The sequence below is a fragment of the Sphaerodactylus townsendi genome, linkage group LG06 (assembly GCF_021028975.2).
Source record: "Sphaerodactylus townsendi isolate TG3544 linkage group LG06, MPM_Stown_v2.3, whole genome shotgun sequence".
Classification (NCBI taxonomy): domain Eukaryota; kingdom Metazoa; phylum Chordata; class Lepidosauria; order Squamata; family Sphaerodactylidae; genus Sphaerodactylus; species Sphaerodactylus townsendi.
In genome coordinates, this window is record NC_059430.1 from 123171245 (window position 1) to 123192632 (window position 21388).

Sequence of the window (21388 nt, forward strand, 5' to 3'; positions counted from 1 at the left end):
TATGAATTCCCCAGATAAGCCTCCAACGCTCAAGCAGCAAAGCAGGGAATCAAACCCGGTTCCTCCAGATCAGAATGCCCCTGCTCTTAACCACTACGCCACTGCTGCTCATTACCTGAGATGTTATGTGAATTTCCATCAGGATAACTGGGTAGAACTGTTAGCATTTGCTGAATTCCCATACAACAATGCTGTTCAAAGAAGCATGGGAAAAAGCCTGTTCCAGATGATGTGTGGGCAAGATGGGAAGCCCTTCCTGTTGCTAAGACTTTGGGATGAGGGTTCTGGAGATTCATGAGAATGGGTTAGCGACCTCCAGGCTTCCTGAAAAACCATCCAGTGGACTCTGCAAAAGGCTACAAAAGGCAAGGGAGACTACAAAAGGCAAGCTGATTAAAAAAAAACACTGAAAAGCAATATATGAGGAAGGGGAGTTTGCATACTTGTCCACCAAGAACTTAAGGGGAGTGCCCTCAAGTTACAGGACCTTGACTGCTTCATGCTATTTCTGCAACGGCGAATGGTGGCGCTTGAGGAGGGTGACCTTAACTGTTTCATGTTCAATTTACTAGGGGTTTTGAGGGATACTAGGTTTTTGTGGTGCATCCAAACCTTGAAAGGAAACTTGGACCCCTCCAACCAATGACACCAAATGGCGAGGGCTTTCCTTTCCTCTGCTAAAATGCGGAAATTCAGTTGGTCGCCTCTGATCTGATGTCTCCCTCCTCATATATTACTTTTCTGCATGTTTTTTATCAGCTTGCCCTTTTTAGTCTCAGCCTTTTGCAGAGTCCCCTGGATGAAGTCCCTGCAAATGTTGGCAAACTCTACGAATGACTGCAATTGTCTGCAAGCGCGGGGAGCGTCCCACGCTACCACATTTTTCACCTTACCCAGTTCCGTCTGTAACCCTGTATTGGATACCCGGCACCCCAGGAAGTTCAGTTTTGACTGATGGAATTCACAGTTCAATTGTTTGACATACAACTGGTTTGCCCAAAGGCATTCAAGCACCTCCCGCACCAACAAGATGTGTTCTTCCATAGTTTTCGTATAAATTAATACACAATCCAAGTATACCCCCCCCCTTGAACAACAGATCATGCAGGATTTCATTGATCAAGTTCATAAACACTCCTGGTGCCCTGCTTAGTTCAAATGGCATGACCAGGTATTCGAACTGTCCATAGTGGATATTGAATGCAATGGAAGAAAAGGCAAGAAAGCAATGGAATCCGAGGCCCTTTCCGCACGGGCGGTGAAGAGCGCCCCAGGGATGCTAAAAACAGCGTCCCTGGGGAGGGGTTCACATGGCCGCCGCCGCTGCACCGCAGCAGTGCCAGCCTCACAACCCCCGAGTGGTGCGAAGACGCTGCTTCCAAACCTCACTCCCCCAGCGAGGTTTTTCGGAAGCAGCAGCTTCCACCCACTGCTGTGCAAACAGCAGCAGCTGGAAGGCGCCATTTCCCCCGCACCATCCCATAATGCTTACCTCGTCTCCTGGCTTCCGGCTTGTTGCAGAGGCCAGGGGACATGCCCTCCTGGCCTGCAACTCCAGAGCCATCGCTCCAGCCTGCGGGGGCGTGTCCCCTGGCCTCTGCGACGAGCTGGAAGCCAGGAGAAAGAAAGAAAGAAAGAAAGAAAGAAAGAAAGAAAGAAAGAAAGAAAGAAAGAAAGAAAGAAAGAAAGAAAGAAAGAAAGAAAGAAAGAAAGAAAGAAAGAAAGAAAGAAAGAAAGAAAGAAAGAAAGAAAGAAAGAAAGAAAGAAAGAAAGAAAGAAAGAAAGAAAGATCATCTGACTGAAAGATAGATTATCAGACTGAATAATCATAGGGACCCTCTTGTTGGGAAGAAGCTATTATGTGAGGTACAAATTGATCTTTTTAAATGGACAAAGACTGGTTCTCCTGCATCTCAATTACAGTATGACTGTATTTCTCAGAAAATGCACAGCCTCCATTGCCAGCACCTCACCAATCCCGACATTCCCAGCTGTTGCCTTGGGGCTCCAGCCCTTGGCTCATAAGGGCCTTTGGTCCTCTGTATCAGCATCAGCTGCCTTGGTGGATTCTTCTCCAATCCAAGTCCTCTCTGGCTCTTCATTTGTCTAGTACTATGAAGACACTCCTGAGCACATGCCTCCTATTGGCCTTCTTTTCTCCAGGTGAGTAGGAACTCAAACACCTCTCTCTCTCTCTCTCTCTCTCTCTCTCTCTCTCTCTCTCTCTCTCTCTCTCTCTCTCTCTCTCTCTCAAGTTACTTCCAACTCATGACAATTCTATAAATCAATGTCTTTCCAATTGTTCTATTGTTAACAGACTCGGTGGATTCTGTACAGGGCAAATTTGATGAGTGTCGAGTGCAATGCAAACTGGGTTTCCTTGGCCTGGAGGGACTTTCCACAGGTCCTGTCCCCAAAATGAGTTTGCCCTGTTTTATTTCCCTCAACCCAGGATTTTTAAAAAATTGCTTAATGAGCGGTTATTTTGCAAAATCCTGGGCTGGAGTCACTCCTGCCTGAACAGCCAGGCAGGAGAATAGCCATAGCTTACATGTCTGTGTGCACATATGCCAGAAGTTATAAAGTTAACCTGTTTTCTTTGTTCTCACTCAGATGACCTCTCAGATGGACATGTGTTGAGACAACTGTAAATATGTAATAGTACAGTATAGCTGCTGTTCTATCTCCATGTTCCCCTACCCTTTTAGCTAGCAGACTTTTATATAAAGCAATTATGTATATCTACCAACATTTCCTTTTTAGAGTCAAGGCATCTTAAGTTACCCAACTTCTTTTCCTCATGCTTTCAACTTTTCCTAGCATTATTGTCTTTTTTTGTCTTCTTGTTAAGTGATTAAAGTATGTCTATGTATTGTCGAAGGCTTTCACAGCCAGAATCACTGGGGTGCTGTGTGGTTTCCAGGTTGCATGGCCGTGTTCTAGCAGCATTCTCTCCTGACGTTTCGCCTGCATCTGTGGCTGGCATCTTCAGAGGTTCTGATAGTAGTAAAGGAAAGGATAGTAAAGGATAGTAGTAAGGTGCTTTCCTTTACTACTATCAGAACCTCTGAAGATGCCAGCCACAGATGCAGGCGAAACGTCAGGAGAAAATGCTGCTAGAACACGGCCATACAGCCCGAAAACTACACAGCACCCCACTAAAGTATGACTGCCTCATTTTAGTCATTTTAGCTTCTGGGGACATTTCAGGCTTCATTAGATTTAGAGCCCACACGGGGAGGGGGGAAGTCCACACTATGTGGAGCTCTCTCTCCAACATCACATTTCAAAGGAATCCACTTTCTTCCTATCACCTTTCCACCTTTCACACTTATACATAATAATAAAAAATACTACGGTATGCGTTAACTTGATCTTGGTTGCCTGTGACACATCCTTACACTTAAGAATCTTTTCCACCTTCTTCATGTTTTCTCTTCAGCCCTTTCTGCACGGGCGGAATATGGCGGCCTGGGGACAGCAAAAACGCCATCCCCAGGCCGCCATTCGCACAGGGGGCGCAGCTGCTGCACAGCCGCGCCGCCCTCGCGCCGCCCGACTGGCGCGAAGCCGGCGTTTCCAGAGTGCGTTTGGAAGCGCACTTATTCTGGAAATGCCGGCTGGAAGCTGCTGCCGTGCGAACGGCAGCGGCTTCCAGGCGCTTCCCCCCACTCCCTCCCTGCACTTACCTTGTCCCCGGCCCTCCGGCGCGTCGCCGAGGCCTGGGGACACGCCCCCCTGCCCGGCGACGCTGGAGCAGTCGCGCAGGGCCGGGGGGCGTGTCTCCAGGCCTCGGCGACGTGCCGGAGGGCCGGGGACACGTCGGGTCAGCCGGGCGACGGCGCTCTGTGGCGCCATCGTCCAGGCTCTTTCTGGGACCGTTCATGCGAACGGTCCCAGGGGGGTTGGGTCGGTGCAAAATGCGTCGACCCAACCCCCTCCAACGCCGTGCAGAAATGGCCTTCCTAACCTGAATCTGCTTCTGATTTCTTGGTTGCAGTCTCCCTCTTGCTTGATCAAACTCCTGGGAAGGGAATATGCAGTGCCCTAGAGGCCCCTTCCACACACGCAAAATAATGCGTTTTCAAACCACTTTCACAACTGTTTGCAAGTGGATTTTGCTATTCCGCACAGCTTCAAAGAGCACTGAAAGCAGTTTGAAAGTGCATTATTTTGCATGTGTGGATTGAGCCAGAGACTGGAGGCTAAGAACCGCATGAGTGTTCCAAAGGGAAAAGGGATTACATCAGATTAGAGGAAGGAGGTTTAGGAGGCAGGAATGTTAGATGGAGGAATAGGGGGTCTACTAGGCTGTAGTGTGGAGGATGACCCCCAAGGCCCCAGGGTTTTGCAGACATGGATAGAGTATCAATATTGGGTGGAAGAACCCAAGAGAACCTGCTCCTTTACAGAAAGAAGACAAGAATGAAAAGACTCCTGGTCCTACTTAGAGGAGCCAGGGAAAAATGAACTCATGTACTTCCTAGCCATAATCAGTATTAGGACATTAGTGACACAAGGTGATGAGCTGGTTCACATGGGGTGCATCTGGTGAAACAGGCTGTTGCTTGGAGAGGTTAACCCACAATAGACCAGCAATATGTGCAAAACTGTATAGAGGCTTACACAGAGGTGGGATCCAGCAGGTTCTCACAGGTTCCCGAGAGTAGGTTACTAATTATTTGTGTGTGCCGAGAGGGGGTTACTAATTGGTGATTTTGCCATGTGATTTTTGCCTTAGTTACGCCCCTTCTCTCAGCAGTAGCGTGCAGAACTTGAAGCAGTCTAGCAGGAGGTGCACTGGTGTGTGTGGCAGCCTGCGCCTGCGTGAATTCGTTTCCCACCCAAGGACTGCAGCAGCGGCTGCATCCTTGCCACAGCCCCACCCAGGAATGCCCTGCCCCCGGAATGCCCAGCCACACCTCTGCCGTGCCCCGCCCAGTCCCATTGGCGCTACACCACAGTTTGAATCCCTCCACCATGGGAACCTGTTAGTAAATTTTTTGGATCCCACCACTGGGCTTACAGTCAATGAACTCCAAGATGAGATGCATCTAGTGTCAGGGTTCTAAATGAAAATACAGATGCCATTTATCAAATGCGATGTGAAATTACATAGCTGGCACTGATTCTTTCTTTTGTGCAGTGGCATCACTGATATGTATGAAATGTCTGGGCTTTGCAAAAGGGACATGTTATCCGCTTGGAACTGAAACATGTCAAGCTGATGAAATATTCTGCCTTTCTTTCAAAATGAGAAATCCAACGGGTAAGTAAAAAAGGGGGGGCTATCTGCTTAAGAATTATCTTGTCAGTCCATTGGTTCTTGTAGCATCAGTAGTTGGCTAGCACTTATAAACTGGGTATCTCCATGCAAGACTGCTCAGGGATAGACTAATCAGCGCGTGGACCAATGATACCTTGATAGGGCAATCCTAAAGAGACTTGGCTGAGAATAAACCCCATTAAATACACCTGCCAAAGAGCAGCAAGTAAGATTGATTATGCAAGACTAACGGCCCAATCCAGACAAGGCTGGCAGGCTGGGACTGTGCTGCCCCCCCCCCCATTCCACCTGCCTCACAGGGCTTTCCTGCGGTGTGGTAATCCCGAAACAGTAACAAAAAAAACCCCTGAAGAATCTCCCATGGGGAGAATAGAGATATGCCATGAAAATAGTGGCAGCTCTGCTAGCACATGAGGGCCGACTGGGCACGGGAGGCTGACTGAGGTCAGCCCCATCCCTGGAACACTGTCAAAATGTCCCCGGCAACGCCAGCACAGCATTTTGCACTGGCAGGGCTGGGCGATGGAGGCAGCTTCCAGGTCAGGCGCCACGGAGTCTTGCGGTACCTGGCTACTAGGGAAAGTTGCCCCTCTGCCAGTGCATTTGCCCCTTGCACTGATGCAACGGGCACTCTTGCTGGCACAGGGGTGCACCAGTTCCAAAGGGGGATTCACCCCCCCTCGCCCCATCTGGATTGGGCTGCCCATCATCCAGGCTATCCTGGATGATATTTTATATTTTGCAATGAAATCTCTCCCAGAGAGTGACCACCATATTGGATAAGCTTTACCGGACTATTGGCCAATGGGACTGTCACCAATACCTCCTGTTGAAATTATGGATGATTTCATAGAGTCATAGAGTTGGAAGATACACCAAGGGCCATCAAGCCCAACCCCCTGCAATGCAGGAACACGTAATTAAAGCACTCTTGACATATGTTCATCAAGTCGCCGAGGGCAACTGAGGCCATCACCCGTCCCTTTGGAATGGCGCTCGCCTATATATAACCCAATACCATCCAACAAGAAATACAAGCACTGAATAGGGTGCTATTCCTTGGATTTAGGGAAATAATTCTTGTAGCCCAGGATGCTACTACTGTCCTGACAAGTTGTGAATTCAGCTGGGAAGGATTCTGAGTGTACCTGCTTAGTATTTATTTTTTATTTATTATTTCGATTTTTATACCGCCCTATCCCCGAGGGGCTCCGGGCAGCTCCGGGAAGTATGGCCCTTCAAGCAAAGTACATAGCTATGGGAACCAGCCCAAGGTCTTTTCAAAAATGCATACTGATTAAAGCCCATTTTATAAACCTCTCACCACCACCACCACCACCACCACCACCCCCCACACACATATATACACTGTATAAACTTAAAGTATTTTGTAGCTGAATTCCATGTTTTCTTTGTTTTTGTTTATCAGATGGCTATTATATATCAATAAAAAGTGAATAAATAGTTATTTCAGAAAACTAAGAAATTATACTTTTGATGCTCTAGACTTTCTCTCTGATATTCTTCGCAGCTCTTCTCTTCGAATTCTCCCTTAAGTCTTGTGCCCCAAAAGGGATTTGTAAAGAAGGCAACTTCTCCTCCACTACAGCACAGGACAAACATTTTCAATCAGTAATGAAATGCTGCAAGACACACCTTTGCAACAAAGACCCTATTGAGTGTAAGTATCTGCATCTCTGAAAAATCCCCTTCTTGTCTACCAACATGAGTGCCATTTATTCATTTGAGGGAAAGGAGTGTATTGCCCTTGAGGGTCACTATGGGGCAAAATCTTCCCTCCACTCTTAGCTGAGCCCCCATTCTTCACAAAAAATGGTGAAACTGGTCAGTGGCCCTTCAACACATTACCTGTTGTCATTATACTCACTCTGTTAGGAATTCAAAATGGCTCCTCAGAACCCAAGTGTGCTCTTTTTTCTTCATGTATGTTTCTTGGGCCCTTTCTTCCCGGCCAAATACAGCATCCCAGGGACGGCAAAAACGCCGTTCCTGGGAGAGCATTCGCACAGGACGCATTGCTGCTGCACAGCAGTGCCATCCTGACTTTCCCCAGGTGGCATGAAGTCGCCCCTGAAAACCTCACTCAATGAGTGAGGTTATTGATAAACAGCATCTTCCCGGCGGCGTGGTACGAACCGCACCGCCGGGAAGCCACTGCTTTCCCCGTTGGCTCCACTCACCTTCTTGTGCAGCGTCCCCCTAGAGTGCTGCAGAGACCCGCCCACGCTGCAGCGTGGCCAGGTATCTGCAGTCCTCCAGAGGGACGCTGCACAAGAAGGGGAGTGGAGGGGGACCACCAAGAGGCCGCTCCGCCCGGAGCTGCCTCTCCGGCTGCAGGGGAAATCAGGGCTGCATGCATGCTAGAGGGCGAACGGTTCCTGACCCTCCACCGGCATACTTCATACCAGTGGAGGTACATTTCCACAACCCTCCTGACCCTCCACCGGCATACCTCATGCCAGTGGAGGCACGTTTCCATGCGTGTGTGGAAAGGGCCTTGGAGTTCTTATGTCTTGCTGAAGCAGTTCTTTAAAAAATATTATTGAAACAAGACAGATATTCTTGTATCCATTATGACACATGACCTATTGTGCCATGCAACTAGACACATTTTGAGCACTACATCCCCCCCCCCAAATAAGACCATCATGATCAGAGTGATGGCACAGTGGGACAAAAGAGAATGCATTACATGATGGATGCCAAGACCACAAATTAGTGAAATTGCAAGTCATAGCTCCATAAAGCCCCTTCCGCACATGCAGAATAATGCACTTTCAATCCACTTGCACAATTGTTTACAAGTGGACTTTGCTATTCTGCACAGTAAAATCTGGTAGCAAAGTGCATTCAAAGTGGATTGAAAATGCATTAGGGAAGTGGTAGGGGTGCAGGAGGAGCAGGCGCGCAGGGCCGGGGGCATGTCCCCAGGCCTCGGCGACGTGCCGGAGGCCCGGGAACAAGCCGGGTCGGCGGGGCGCCGGCGCTCCGCGGCGCCGGCGTCCCGCCTCTTCCCAGGACCATCCATGCGGACGGTCCCAGCGTCGTCGGGTCGGCGTGAAATGTGCCGACCCAGCCGTTTCCGCCTCCGTGCGGAAACGGCCTAAGTAAAAGTATCAAAACATTTACACTGAGCACTTTCTTTCATCAGTGGTGGCAATGTAATACAGTACAAAAATACTAGAAAGCAATCCATGAGAAAATGCAGGAAATTATGAAGGTTAAATATGAAATGACTACAGAATCATATTCCTTGGGAATAACTAGTAGTGTAAAGAAAAAAACAAAATAATGTTCTGTTTTGCTATTTGGTTACTACAGCAAGAATTGTTCTAACTAAAAGTTGGAAACTTCAGACAATCCCTACTATTGTGGACTGGATAGAAAAGGTTTGGAATATAGTATAATTAGACAAGTTGAGTTGCCTTTTGAGAGACTGGAAAAGTTCAATGCAACTTGGTCCTCTTTTGTAGACATTGCATCGAAACTTCTAAAACTTAATGTAATCTTGGTAGGGTTAGAAGATTAGCAGTGAATATGTTTATTAAGAGTATGTGTAGAACAGAATAATAGATGTATACAAAGAATAATTTAATTAATTAGGGTAATTGTTTAAGATTTGACCAGAGCTATTGGATAGATAATACCTAAAATGGGGAAATGTGCCGTGTTTAGATCCACTCATTTGAGTTCTAAGAAGAAAGCCAAAAGAAAGGTAGTATTAGCACAGAGGTGGAAATCCAAAGAATAGAAACTTAAAATACTTAAAAATAAAATAATTTTTATATAATGGATAGAATGGCACATCAAAATGCATATTTGCCATATGAAACAGGAGTATTGGCCAAGATATATTAACTTGAAAGATAGAGTACATTTTGTTACTACGGAATATTAAGTTTAAATCATCTTGTAAATGAAGATAGAGGATAAGAAAGGTAGATATATGATACTACTAAAAGGACATAGGGAGTTTAGCTTGAATGCTCTGTTTGTATTTACTTTGTGAGTTCATTATGCATGTATTGTTGAATCATAATGTTACAATATATGGTATGAGCCCTTCGGGGGTAGGGCGGTCTAATAAATTGAATTAATAATAATAATAATAATAATATATTATTATTATTATTATTATTATTAAGTGTTCTTTATATCTTCAAAATTTTAATAAAAAAGTAATATGAAAAAAGCCAGTAATTCTCTTTGCTTGTGCATCAGATTCCTTTAACAAGTTATTATTATTACTCTGTTGGAACCCAAACTGGGGTTCCAGCTAAGACTTGGAACTATGTAGTGTATGTGTATTTTCTTTTTCTTTTTTCTTTTAAATAAAGTTTAATTAAAAAATAAAAATTAAAAACACAGAAAGCAGATCTTGTCTTGAATACAATTGGGGATACGGAGAGAGCCCATAAATAAAACAAAACAAAACAAATAAAAGCATAAGATAATCAACAGGTTTTATAATTCTTAAGAATAAGTACATTCTAATAAACAGATCATAATAACAAATTAACTGATTATTATCAGTAATTTCTGATGATTTTTCTCCCAAAATATGAATCCTATCAAAGCTTTTTGAAGTTTCCTGTCTATTACTTTTTTATTTTTTTCTGGTGTCTTTTTTTCCTCTTCATTCCCAATTTCCTTTTTTTTCTCCACCATCACTTACCAAAAGTTCTGGGGCTTGAGCGGTGAACCATTCCGGCTGCTGGAGCAGTAGGAGAGACATCTTAGAATAACCCCAGGTGCTAGGGAAACATTCCAATATGAACTTCAATACCATTAAATGTAATAGTGGTTATCTTTCTTACAGGGTGGGAGAGAGGGGTGATTATTTTCAATGAATATGTCATCAAGTGAGATGGGGTGCTGGGCCAACTATATGAGTTGCTTTTTGCAGTGCCGCCACCAAATATGACTTCCAATGGGCTCCGGTGCCCAGCCTGCCTTTCCATGGGTACAAGTCATTGCCAGGCGAAGACAATGGCCAAATGCGTTGGTAAGGAGACTCGATGCTTCAATGGATCTGGTTTTGCCAAAATCAGTAAGTAGAGTTGCTTTCTTGCGTATATAGACCACATGTAGATATGTCTCTGTGAAAAAAATGAACTGTGGATGAACGAAGCCTGAAGTCAGATAATATCGTATTTAATGTTTTTAAAACTTTTAAAATATATTTTTGTAGTTAGGCAACTCCATCCAAGTGGTGAGGCAAGCGGTGCCAAGACCGTACTACCCCCAACACTCCCAGAGAGGTTTTCTTGAGGTGCAGGAAGGGTTGCAAAAAAAAAACCCCGCCTCCCTGCTGCAAAGAAGCTTCTATGGGGGTCATGTAGGTCTGGATTCTTTGCTGTGAGTGTAAACCAGCAAATGACTAATGTTGGCTCCTCCCCCAGCCATGCCCCCAGACCACTGGTGGCGAACCTATGGCACGGGTGCCAGAAATGGCACTCAGAGCCCTCTTTGTGGGCACGTGCAAACAGAGTCGCCTCCCCCCCCCCCCACATCTAGGCTGGCCTGGGCCGCTGGGCTCGATTATTAGCATTAAACCTAACACCTAGTTTTGGGGAAGCAGCGTAGGTAACCCTGTTAAGCGCTGTTAAACCCCACTGATTTTAATGCAAGAACTAAAGCGCAATCCTTTACCTGGGAATAAGCTCGGTTGCTGGCCCCTCTGTTGTTTTGCCCCTCTGCTGGCATAAGTGCCCCGAGAAGGGCATTTTCATTAACAGAAGTCTGTACCACTTCCACTGGTTAATTCAGACTCTCCCCCCCCCCACCCCCGCCCCGTGGATGAAGCTCATAGTCCTATTGCATTGCTTATTTGGCATCTCCTCCTACTGATTGCATTGACTTTATTTATTATATTTTTTATTTTTTATTTATTATATTTTTTATTTATTATTTATTATTTATTTATTTATTTATTTATTTATTATTATTTATTTACTATTCATTATTATTATTATTTATTTTTTATTTATTAGTATTTCTCACAATACTAGAACCAGGGGGCATCCATTGAAAATGCTGGGGGGAAGAATTAGAACTAATAGAAGGAAACACTTCTTCACGCAACGTGATTGGTGTTTGGAATATGCTGCCACAGGAGGTGGTGATGGCCACTCACCTGGATAGCTTTCAAAGGGGCTTGGACAGATTTATGGAGGAGAAGTCGATTTATGGCTACCAATCTTGATCCTCTTTGATCTCAGATTGCAAATGCCTTAACAGACCAGGTGATCGGGAGCAACAGCCGCAGAAGGCCATTGCGTTCACATCTTACATGTGAGCTCCCAAAGGCACCTGGTGGGCCACTGCGAGTAGCAGAGAGCTGGACTAGATGGACTCTGGTCTGATCCAGCTGGCTTGTTCTTATGTTCTTATGTTCTTATTTATTTATTTATTTATTTTTCAAACTTATATACCGCCCAACCCCCGAAGGGCTGTGGGCGGTGAACAACATAGAGTTCAAATACAAATAAACTTGTACTGTGTAATCCCCACCCTGAGAAAGACAGAAATAAATAAATGAAATATGGCCACACAGGAAGAGGTGGCGTGTTTTCCACCCTTCTGCCTCCTCTCAGTTTAGATCAGTGGTTCCCAAACTTATTTGGCCTACCACCCCCTTTCCAGAAAAAATATTACTTAGTGGCCCCTGGAAATTAATTTTTTTTTAAATTTTAATAGCAATGAAACAGAAAGATATATCGCCCCCAAATGCACCTGTGGCCATCACCGCCCCCCTGGATCGCTGCAGCACCCACCAGGGGGCGGTAGCGCCCACTTTGGGAATCACTGGTTTAGAATCTAGATAATCAAAACAGGCCTTTCCCTGCTCATTTTAGTGGAGGAAAGATGAGTTGTTAAAGGAGAAACTAGGGACTTGATCAGGTGACAGCAGTCCTTCTCAGGTGAGGGGAGAAAGACCCAGTGATTAGTAATCAGCAGTGGACCTCAGGCCAAAGACTCTGGAAGCCAAGTGGGCAAACTCCAGATGTGCATGGCTAGCATCACCCTTCATGGCATATTCTTAGCACCCTCGAGATGTAGCAAAGGTTGGAGGGGTTCTTCTGTTGAGGCTCTGGAATTTAGAGATGACCTCATCTATTAACATAATTGCTCCTGCACATGCTCCCTACCATCCAGCACATCCCCATGGCTTATATGGGGGTGGGGGGTGGGGGGTGGAGTCCCAATAAATAGGCAAGGAGACAGCTCAAGCCCTGAACAGGAAACAGAGCAAACAAGTGTGACAATCCTTCTCCATCCCTCCTGGCTCTGATTAAGTTCATTTGGATCCTAGAGAAGCTCTTTTGCTTTGTGAGTAATAAGAACATAAGAACATAAGAACAAGCCAGCTGGATCAGACCAAAGTCCATCTAGGCCAGCTCTCTGCTACTCGCAGTGGCCCACCAGGTGCCTTTGGGAGCTCACAAGCAGGATGTGAAAGCAATGGCCTTCTGCGGCTGTTGCTCCCGAGCACCTGGTCTGCTAAGGCATTTGCAATCTGAGATCAAAGAGGATCAAGATTGGTAGCCATAAATCGACTTCTCCTCCATAAATCTGTCCAAGCCTCTTTGAAAGCTATCCAGGTGAGTGGCCATCACCACCTCCTGTGGCAGCATATTCCAAACACCAATCACACGTTGTGTGAAGAAGTGTTTCCTTCTATTTGTCCTAATTCTTCCCCCCAGCATTTTCAATGGATGCCCCCTGGTTCTAGTATTGTGAGAAAGAGAGAAAAATTTCTCTCTGACAACATTTTCTACCCCATGCATAATTTTGGAGACTTCAATCATATCCCCCCTCAGACGTCTCCTCTCCAAACTAAAGAGTCCCAAACGCTGCAGCCTCTCCTCATAGGGAAGGTGCTCCAGTCCCTCAATCATCCTTGTTGCCCTTCTCTGCACTTTTTCTATCTCCTCAATATCCTTTTTGAGATGCGGCGACCAGAACTGGACACAGTACTCCAAGTGCGGTCGCACCACTGCTTTATATAAGGGCATGACAATCTTTGCAGTTTTATTATCAATTCCTTTCCTAATGATCCCCAGCACAGAGTTTGCCTTTTTTACAGCTGCCATGCATTGAGTTGACATTCCCATGGAACTATCAACTAAGACGCCCAAATCCCTTTCCTGGTCTGTGACTGATAGCACTGACCCTCGTAGCGTGTATGTGAAATGTTTCTCAGCTAGATCCTCGAGAGGGCATGCATGCCTCACATAAAAAGACATGCTGGATAGTGGCTTTTTTTCTCAGCCTTTTCCTCAGTAAATGATCTACTCCTTGCAAGGACTCAATGGATAGGAAATTCAGGAAACTGGAAGAGTGAACTATTCCAGATAGTAAAAATCCACCCCTTGAGGGGAAACTTTTTAGTTCAGAGGCTGATAATGTCACTCACAGGACACTTCCGCACATGCAGAATAATGCACTTTCAATCCGCTTTCACAATTGATTGCGAGTGGATTTTGCTATTTCGCAAAGTAAAATCCAGCTGTACAGTGGATTGAAAAGGGATTGAAAGTGCATTATTCTGCATGTGCGAATGTGCCCACAGTCTCCTCCCCACTAAGATCCTACTAAGTAACTTCTGTTAATGTTCTTGCTCCCCACCCCCCAGGTCTTGCAGGTTTTCCATTATTCACTTTTCAACAAAAGATCGCTTTCCAGGGCTGCGTTACACCAACATCATGCAAGTTTGAAGCGCCGGTAACATTATCCACCAGCATAACAACAATTAGCATCGACAAATTTAAATGTAGCAACGCCACCAAGGCCAGATTCCACCTCGCAGATTCCACCATTTCTGGGAGCAGAGAATGAAGTGGGAGACCTCCTGACTTTTCTTCTCAGCAAGGGAGTGAAAAGAGAGCAGAGGAAACTGGGGCAGAAATTTGGGATTGGAGTAAGTTTTCACTGAATTGTAACCAAAATAAATTGATATTTGCAAACCATATCCATGTTCTTTGTGAGGATTTACGAAATGGCCAGTCTGTTGAAGGAGACGATGGTGTTTCTTGAGGGAAGGAATCACAGTCATGCAAATTTCGAGTAGCATGCCGGTTACGTTGCCAATACAATTGCAAAAAGGCGATCCGGCTGGCCTCTACAAGGGCCAGGGCTTTTACGGCTCTGGCCCCTACCTGGTGGAACAGGCTTCCAGGTGAGGTCAGGGCCCTGCGGGATTTACAAAGTTTCCGCAGGGCCTGTAAAACGGACCTGTTCCGCCAGGCGTTTGGCCAGCCGGGATGATATCAACTGCAATCAAAAGAAAACATCTGGCCTCCCGTGGGTTCATAACAGGGGGAATAGAATAGCTGTTTAGTATTTTATGTCTTTTAATTAACTTATATATATATATATGATGTTTTAAATTTTTTATTCTGTTGGAAACCGCCCTGAGCCTTCGGGGAGGGCGGTATACAAATGCAATAAATAAATGAATGAATGAATGAATGAATGAATGAATGAATGAATGAATGAATGAATGAATGAATGAATGAATGAATGAATGAATGAATGAATGAATGAATGAAAAAGAGGAATACGAAAGGAAGCCGTGAATACTTCGGGGTGTAGCCATAGACTTCAAAAAATTTATATAGTGAGCCAGAGACAGCATCTTGTTTAAAAAACGGAAAAGAACCTGTCTGGCTCTAGTGCAAACTATACAAATCAATTGCAATGAAACTAATTTAAACATTTACATACCGGAAGCACAACTCTTAATCAACAACAAAAACATACATACCTGTGTTTCCCCAAAAATAAGACAGTGTCTTATATTAATTTTTGCTCCCAAAGATGCGCTATGTCTTGTTTTCAGGGGATGTCTTATTTTTCTGTGTTCTGTTCATCGGGCATGCTTCCAAACAAAAACTTTGCTACGTCTTACTTTCAGGGGATGCCTTATATTTCGCTCTTCAGCAAAACCTCTACTACGTCTTATTTTTTGGGGATGCCTTATATTCGGGGAAACAGGGTATTATAAACAACAGCAACAATAAAACAATGAACAATACATACACAGAAGATCCCAAATAAAATAATATCAAGTCTCTGTAATGGAGTAAGAGATCCACTAATGGTGTAGAAGGATACCAATGTCTGATGCTTTTAAAAAAAACTCAACTTCCGTTGATAGGTTTCATGCATATACAGATAGCAAAGAAACAGAAACAGAAAACAAAAGTTCTAACTAGAATTACTCACTCAGATATCTTTTCATCTTAGGTATGAACAGCATGAAAGAGCTGAGGCATACACCCATTGAGGCTAGCTTAGAACCCAAAGATGCCATGAATTATGGGATGAAGGAATTCAGGCGCTCAGTGCTCGATTGGGGGACCTGGTGATCTGATACCGGGGCCTTCTGAACTACCTTGCAGTGTGTTCTTGGACACCATCCATAGCCCTCTTCAGCAGTGATAGAAAATGTTATCCTCTGGTCTGAATTGCCTGAGGGAAAGAGGCTTTAGAAGGAAATAAATAATGCAAGGTGAGACCTTGGATTTCAGCCCTTGATTACAGCTTTGATGGCATTCAGATACAAAACTGGTCCTGGCAATTGCCAGACAGAACGGACTTGGTATGCCAGAGGCGTATTGCCTATGGCGACATGGGGGCACTCATGTCGCCAGGTGCACACCTGTGGGGCGCCCAGCAGGCTCCTGTCCGCTTCGCCCACCCCCCTGCCGTACAACTTCAATATGCCCCAGGGGCGGGGCATTCCTGGGCGGGGCTGTGGCAAGGACGCAGCCGCTGCGCCAGTCCTTGGGCGGGAAATGAATGCACGCAGGCGCAGGCTGCCATGCACGCCGGTGCACCTCCTGCTAGACTGCTTCAAGTTCTGTGCGCTACTGCTGAGAGGAAGGGCATAACTAAGGCAAAAATCACGTGGCAAAATCACCAATAAGTAACCCCCGCTCGGCACACACAAATAATTAGTAACCTACTCTCGGGAACCTGTGAGAACCTGCTGGATCCCATCTCTGGAACAGGAGGCTATTTTATGCTCCAGGTAGCCAAATAACCTAACTCTGAAAAAGCTGCATAGATTTCAGCTTTTTCATTGATTGATTGATTGATTGATTGATTGATTGATTGATTGATTGATTGATTGATTGATTGATTGATTGATTGATTGATTGATTGATTGATTGATTGATTGATTGATTGATTGATTGCTGCCTGCTGGCAGCAATCTCCCAACTTGCAAAGCCGATTACTGCACTGTGAGCAAAGAGGGGGTCAATACGGGGACCAGCAGAAGTTAGGAATCCTGATTTCCACAGGTGACCCTTACTCTGTGTTTACAAAGCCAATTCTGACTGGGCAAGCAGGGTGGGTGTCCCACACAACTGAATGCAGGGGCAAGCTTAGCCAATTGCTGTATTCAATTGTGTGGGGTTGAATTTCCAGGTTTGGTTCTTTAAAAAAAACCCAAATTTACAGATCTGTTAAAGATAAACCCGTAGATTACCAGAAGAACAGTTGCCCATTCCTAGATGTCCTCCCTACACAATGATGCAACTTCCAGCATGACCAGGGATAATGCTCTAGCACTGTATGGTTTCCACAGAGTTTTGGGCTAAGAACTAGTGCATTGCAACTGGCATGGTGCCATCACTTCTAGATTATTCCAGAAGTTCTGCCCTGTCTCTGTCCATCGACTAGCTGAGCCTCAGAGGGTACCAGTCAAAATTACATGGACATTTGCTACCATAAGCCAGCAATTAGTACATCCAGTGGTGGGATCCAAACATTTTAGTAACAGGTTCCCTCGCCAGCCCCCCCTCAGCAAAGGGGGCAGAGGCGTACCTAGGCAAACCTGAGCCCTGGGCAAAAACTGAGTTGGATGCCCCCCCATGGGCAGCCACCCCACCACGACCCCCCAAAAATTTTTTTGCACCAGGTCATTTCTAAACCATCATCACATTATAGAAAATGCCCCAACTCACAAATCTGAACACAGCAATGGTGAAACACACAGGTTCTTTGATAGAGACTGGTGAGATAAAAGGTCCGAAAGGCTGAGAATCCATGAATTGCAGTACCTGAGAGGGATTAACCCAGTTCAGGGAGTGACATTATTAGTCACAATTGCTATATGGAACCTTCACGTTCAAAGGCAGTCTGCCTCTCGGGGAGGCGAGGGCGTGGAGATGGAAAAGCGGACCCAATTAGTAACCCCCTCTCGGCACACGCAAATAATTAGTAACCCACTCTCAGGAACTGGTGAGAACCTGCTGGATCCCACCTCTGAGTACATCTATTTAGAACTGAGAGGTGGCAGCTCACTTGATTCAGCGAGTTCTGAAATGGAATTGTCTGGTTCTGGCTTCCCCTATGGAGTTGGAGCAGATTGTAGAGTTTTCTGCAAGGGGCTGTAAGTTAATCTCCCACAAACCCTTCTTCTCTGCCTTCTAGATCATTGCCACTCTCCCCAGCTGAATCTTTCAATTGCAGGACTTTTTGAGTCCCTTTGTCTTTTGCCCCCCCCCCCGAGTTCTCCCATCCAAGTTCTTTCAACAGTGTCTTCATACAGACATCGTCGCCATCTTTTCTTTGGCCTGGAAGAGCTGATGTCCCTCAGCTTCCCCAGTAGGATTAATTACACTAGGTGGCCCTGGAATATTTTCCTCCTGGCAATGCGGCCAATGCTATTCACCCTACTTCTTATTGCAAACATTTACATGCAATAATGACTCTAGAAATGAGTCTAGAATCCTGGGGAAGAAGAATCAGTGCCCTCTACTGGTAGAAAATAGGAAGTGTGGCCAAGGACTGCGTGAACATGCATGGCACAAACAGAAAATTGCCATAAAGACTATTGGGCTTAGAGCAGAAGGACTAATGCTTGTATTCAGGAGGGGAAGGCAGTTGATAGTCCCAAATGCTGGTCATGGAACCAAGAAGAAAGTCTGAACAAGTTCCTTATTAAAAAGCTACACATTGGCTCCCATGTTACCCTTTCAGGCTGTCTCCCTTTAATTTGGGGGAATTAGCTAGAGACCGAAAGCGAGTAACTGGGATCAATAACCTATGTATACCAGGATTGTTTCAGAACAGAACTCCTAAATGGGCAAATTGTTCTCCTAATTAAAATGCTTTTTAAAAAAAAAAGAAGAATGAAAAATAAAAACAAGAAATATAGTTGAAGAAATTAACAGATGCACGGTAAGCATTCAAGAGAAGATTGGGAGAAAAAGGGAGTAGGTCAGTTAGGGTTTTAGAGAAGTGATATAGTTACCAGTCTTGAAGAAATGTTAATGGGAGTAGAGCTGAGGAGGGAAATGGCCCAATTTTTCTGAACCAAATAGTTAAGGCCCACATGTAAGAGGGCATGGGTGCATGTATACCAGACGTGCATGTAACCACGCGCACACACACACGACCTGTATTTATATCCAGAAATGGATTCTGAGGCAGTTTGAGTTATTCTGAGGAAAGCCAGAGAACGAAGAATCAATTGCTTCTCTGAGGACCCAACAAAAGGGTAGGAGAGGCTTCGTGGGTTATTAGGTCCCAAGAGAGCCCTACAGTGTTCTCTTGAATACTGATTGATTGCTGGGATAAGTACAGATACGGTCTGCTCAGGGCCCTTGATTAAATCACCATAGAATGAAACAGTGGAGTTCAGCTAGCCCCATTGTTAAGCCAAGCATACTGCCAGGCCAGGGAGAAAGGTCAGCTGCCACCTCCTTCCTAAGTTTGAGATTTGTTTATTTGTTTGTTTCCTGTGTCCTTATGTTCTACCCGTTACCAAAGTCCTTGTGTGGGGTGGAACGGGCTTGCTTTGCCTGGCAGGCCCTAGTCCACCCTAAGCCTCTACCAGAGGTTGCCATCTTTTCCCAGAAAGGGCTTGCTTTCTCTCTCGCTGGGTGAATCACTGCCACCACCTGCATCATGCTGGCAGGGGAAAATGTGGACTGTAGTCCGTAACAGCTGGAGGCCACGAGTTTGACACCTGTGCAAGTAGACAATAACCAGACTCTGACATTGATAATAGTAGTCTTTACTGAAAATCTATGCAAGGCAAAGTACCACACTTTTCATAGATCTGAGGAATGTGGGAAAGGCAAAGGGGGATAATAGGGTCAGCTCCAGCCGCCACCATCCCCCTTGGCCAGCTGGTGGGAAAAGCAGGGAGGTTAGAAATGTTCACGTCTAGCAAGGTGAGAGCCATTATCCGGTTGCCTGGTACTATAGAGAGAGGGATAGCCGAGTGAAGCTAAGACATCCTACGAAGTGAGGTCAGCAGAAATCAGGGCAGGGTCACATGACTGCAGCTATGTTCTCCATCTGAACTTGCCTAGAGGGAGGATGGGTGCTCCATTCATCCGTCTCCATCCAGCCAGATTAGATCAGTGAACCTATCTACCTACCTTTCTATCCAGAATGGAGTTCACTAATAAATACTCTTTTTATTAGATTAGAAACTACAGCTGACTCCGACTTTCTTTTGTGCAAGTGTAACCTCTATCTGTGGGTTCTGTGGGGCAGAACTTGGAAGGAGTTGCAAAGAACTAAATTTAAAACAAAATGGTTTACTTCCTTAACAAATAACACTTTTAACATTAACATTTAACATTAACAATTTACAGTCCTTTTAGGTTGCATTTCAAGTCCTTATATTTACAATCTACTGATAATGCCAAGTCCAATTCTTCCTGCTGGTGGTTGGCTTATGAAGACTTCAGAGGCTTGGTGAATGGGATCCAAGATGATGAAGGTCCCCAAAAGAACTCCCATCAACTACACACATAGCAAGCCCTGAAACAATACATTCTAACATTTACAATATAGCAAAAATAAACAACTCCCTTCCCACTAGTTCCCAACAACTTTGCAGTTACCTTAAACAAGGTGTTAGGAGCTTATAAAGAATCAGTCAGTTTTATTACGGCCATTAGGCCAGCAAAAAAGAGTAGAGAAGAACAAGAAAAAGGAAGAACAATAAACAAAAGAAAAATCGAATTTGTACAGAAATCCATGATATAAGTCTATACACAAAAAATATCATCAGCTTGTAGCATTATTACGGTCACCTTCATGTGGTCTGGCTCTTGGTCCTAACATGATTCTTCGCTTATTATGTGCCAGCATACAAAATTTAGCAACCTGCTGAGATATAAAAGAAACTCCAGTAAAATTCTCACAAGGACTGAATCGGAATTAACTCTAGTTAAATTTCTGTACTGAATAAACAATGGATGAATTAAAACCTCCCTTTCCCCTTTATGGAGTTCACAATGCAATCAAATATGTAATATAGAGTCCACTTCCCCTGAGTTACAAACACATAATCTCCTATGTCGTGGGATTTTTTGAAATCTGCCAATTAGATTGGCTGATGGGAAAGCGTCAAAACGGGCCCTTGAAAAGGCCCAGCTTATAAAGAATTAAATCAAGGTCCCAGCCTGGTAGTCTTGCTTCCTCCAACTTCACCAGTTTGTGCAGCCTTCTGCTGCTTTGAGTCTCCACCCCTTTCTGGGTCAGCCCATTCTGAACATAGGGGTTACACAAGCTTACACGCATGTTGGAATACGCACACGTACGCATGTATGGTAAGGCTTAGCTGCGCTCCAACCTCCAATGCATTCTGCTCAATGCGAACTGGCATAATCTCCACTACGAGGAGATTATCCAACAGGTTATTGGGCCCAGTGTATCTAACAAGTAAGTGGCCCCAGCTTATCAAAAGGTTCCACCAGTAGGTCCAGATTCTGGTTAATGTCCAGCCTGGAAGCCCCATGGATTTTTTTTTCTTTACGTTTGTGCATGTGAGCACTTGAGCAACTTTTTGGGAGCGATCCCAATTCAGTGCTTTTGAACGGCGGGTAAAGAAAGCTTGGCACTGAAGGAGTTAATCTTTTTGTTTTCATGGAGACCCAGAGAGGTTTCCGGGGGGGGGGGGGCACTTTGAATTGCTCCTTTCATTTGGAATGGCTGAATTTATAGGGTTACCAGCCTCCCGCCAGGAAACAACAATAGACTGACACCAAGTTAGGTGCATAGCAGCTGAAACTGTGAAAGGGGTTAAAGCAGTGGTGGGATCCA

General features: G+C 45.1%; 1 protein-coding gene across 1 annotated transcript; it reads left to right on the forward strand.

Moving 5' to 3' along the window:
• The first annotated feature begins 1706 nt into the window (after positions 1-1706).
• LOC125435720 (phospholipase A2 inhibitor and Ly6/PLAUR domain-containing protein-like) lies at positions 1707-14385 on the forward strand. Its single transcript, XM_048502061.1, has 5 exons — positions 1707-2163; positions 5147-5269; positions 6819-6968; positions 10215-10358; positions 13947-14385. The coding sequence occupies exons 1-5, from the start codon at positions 2115-2117 to the stop codon at positions 14147-14149; spliced, it is 669 nt and encodes a 222-aa protein (XP_048358018.1). The 5' UTR covers positions 1707-2114; the 3' UTR covers positions 14150-14385.
• The last annotated feature ends 7003 nt before the right edge of the window (positions 14386-21388 follow it).

Excerpts from the sequence above, each read along its gene's own strand:
- LOC125435720 (XM_048502061.1), top strand. The coding sequence starts at position 2,115 with ATGAAGACACTCCTGAGCACATGCCTCCTATTGGCCTTCTTTTCTCCA. Across the intron at positions 5,270-6,818 it reads CAAAATGAGAAATCCAACGG|CTCTTCTCTTCGAATTCTCC; the intron begins GTAAGTAAAAAA and ends TATTCTTCGCAG. Across the intron at positions 10,359-13,946 it reads ATCTGGTTTTGCCAAAATCA|GTCTTGCAGGTTTTCCATTA; the intron begins GTAAGTAGAGTT and ends CCCACCCCCCAG.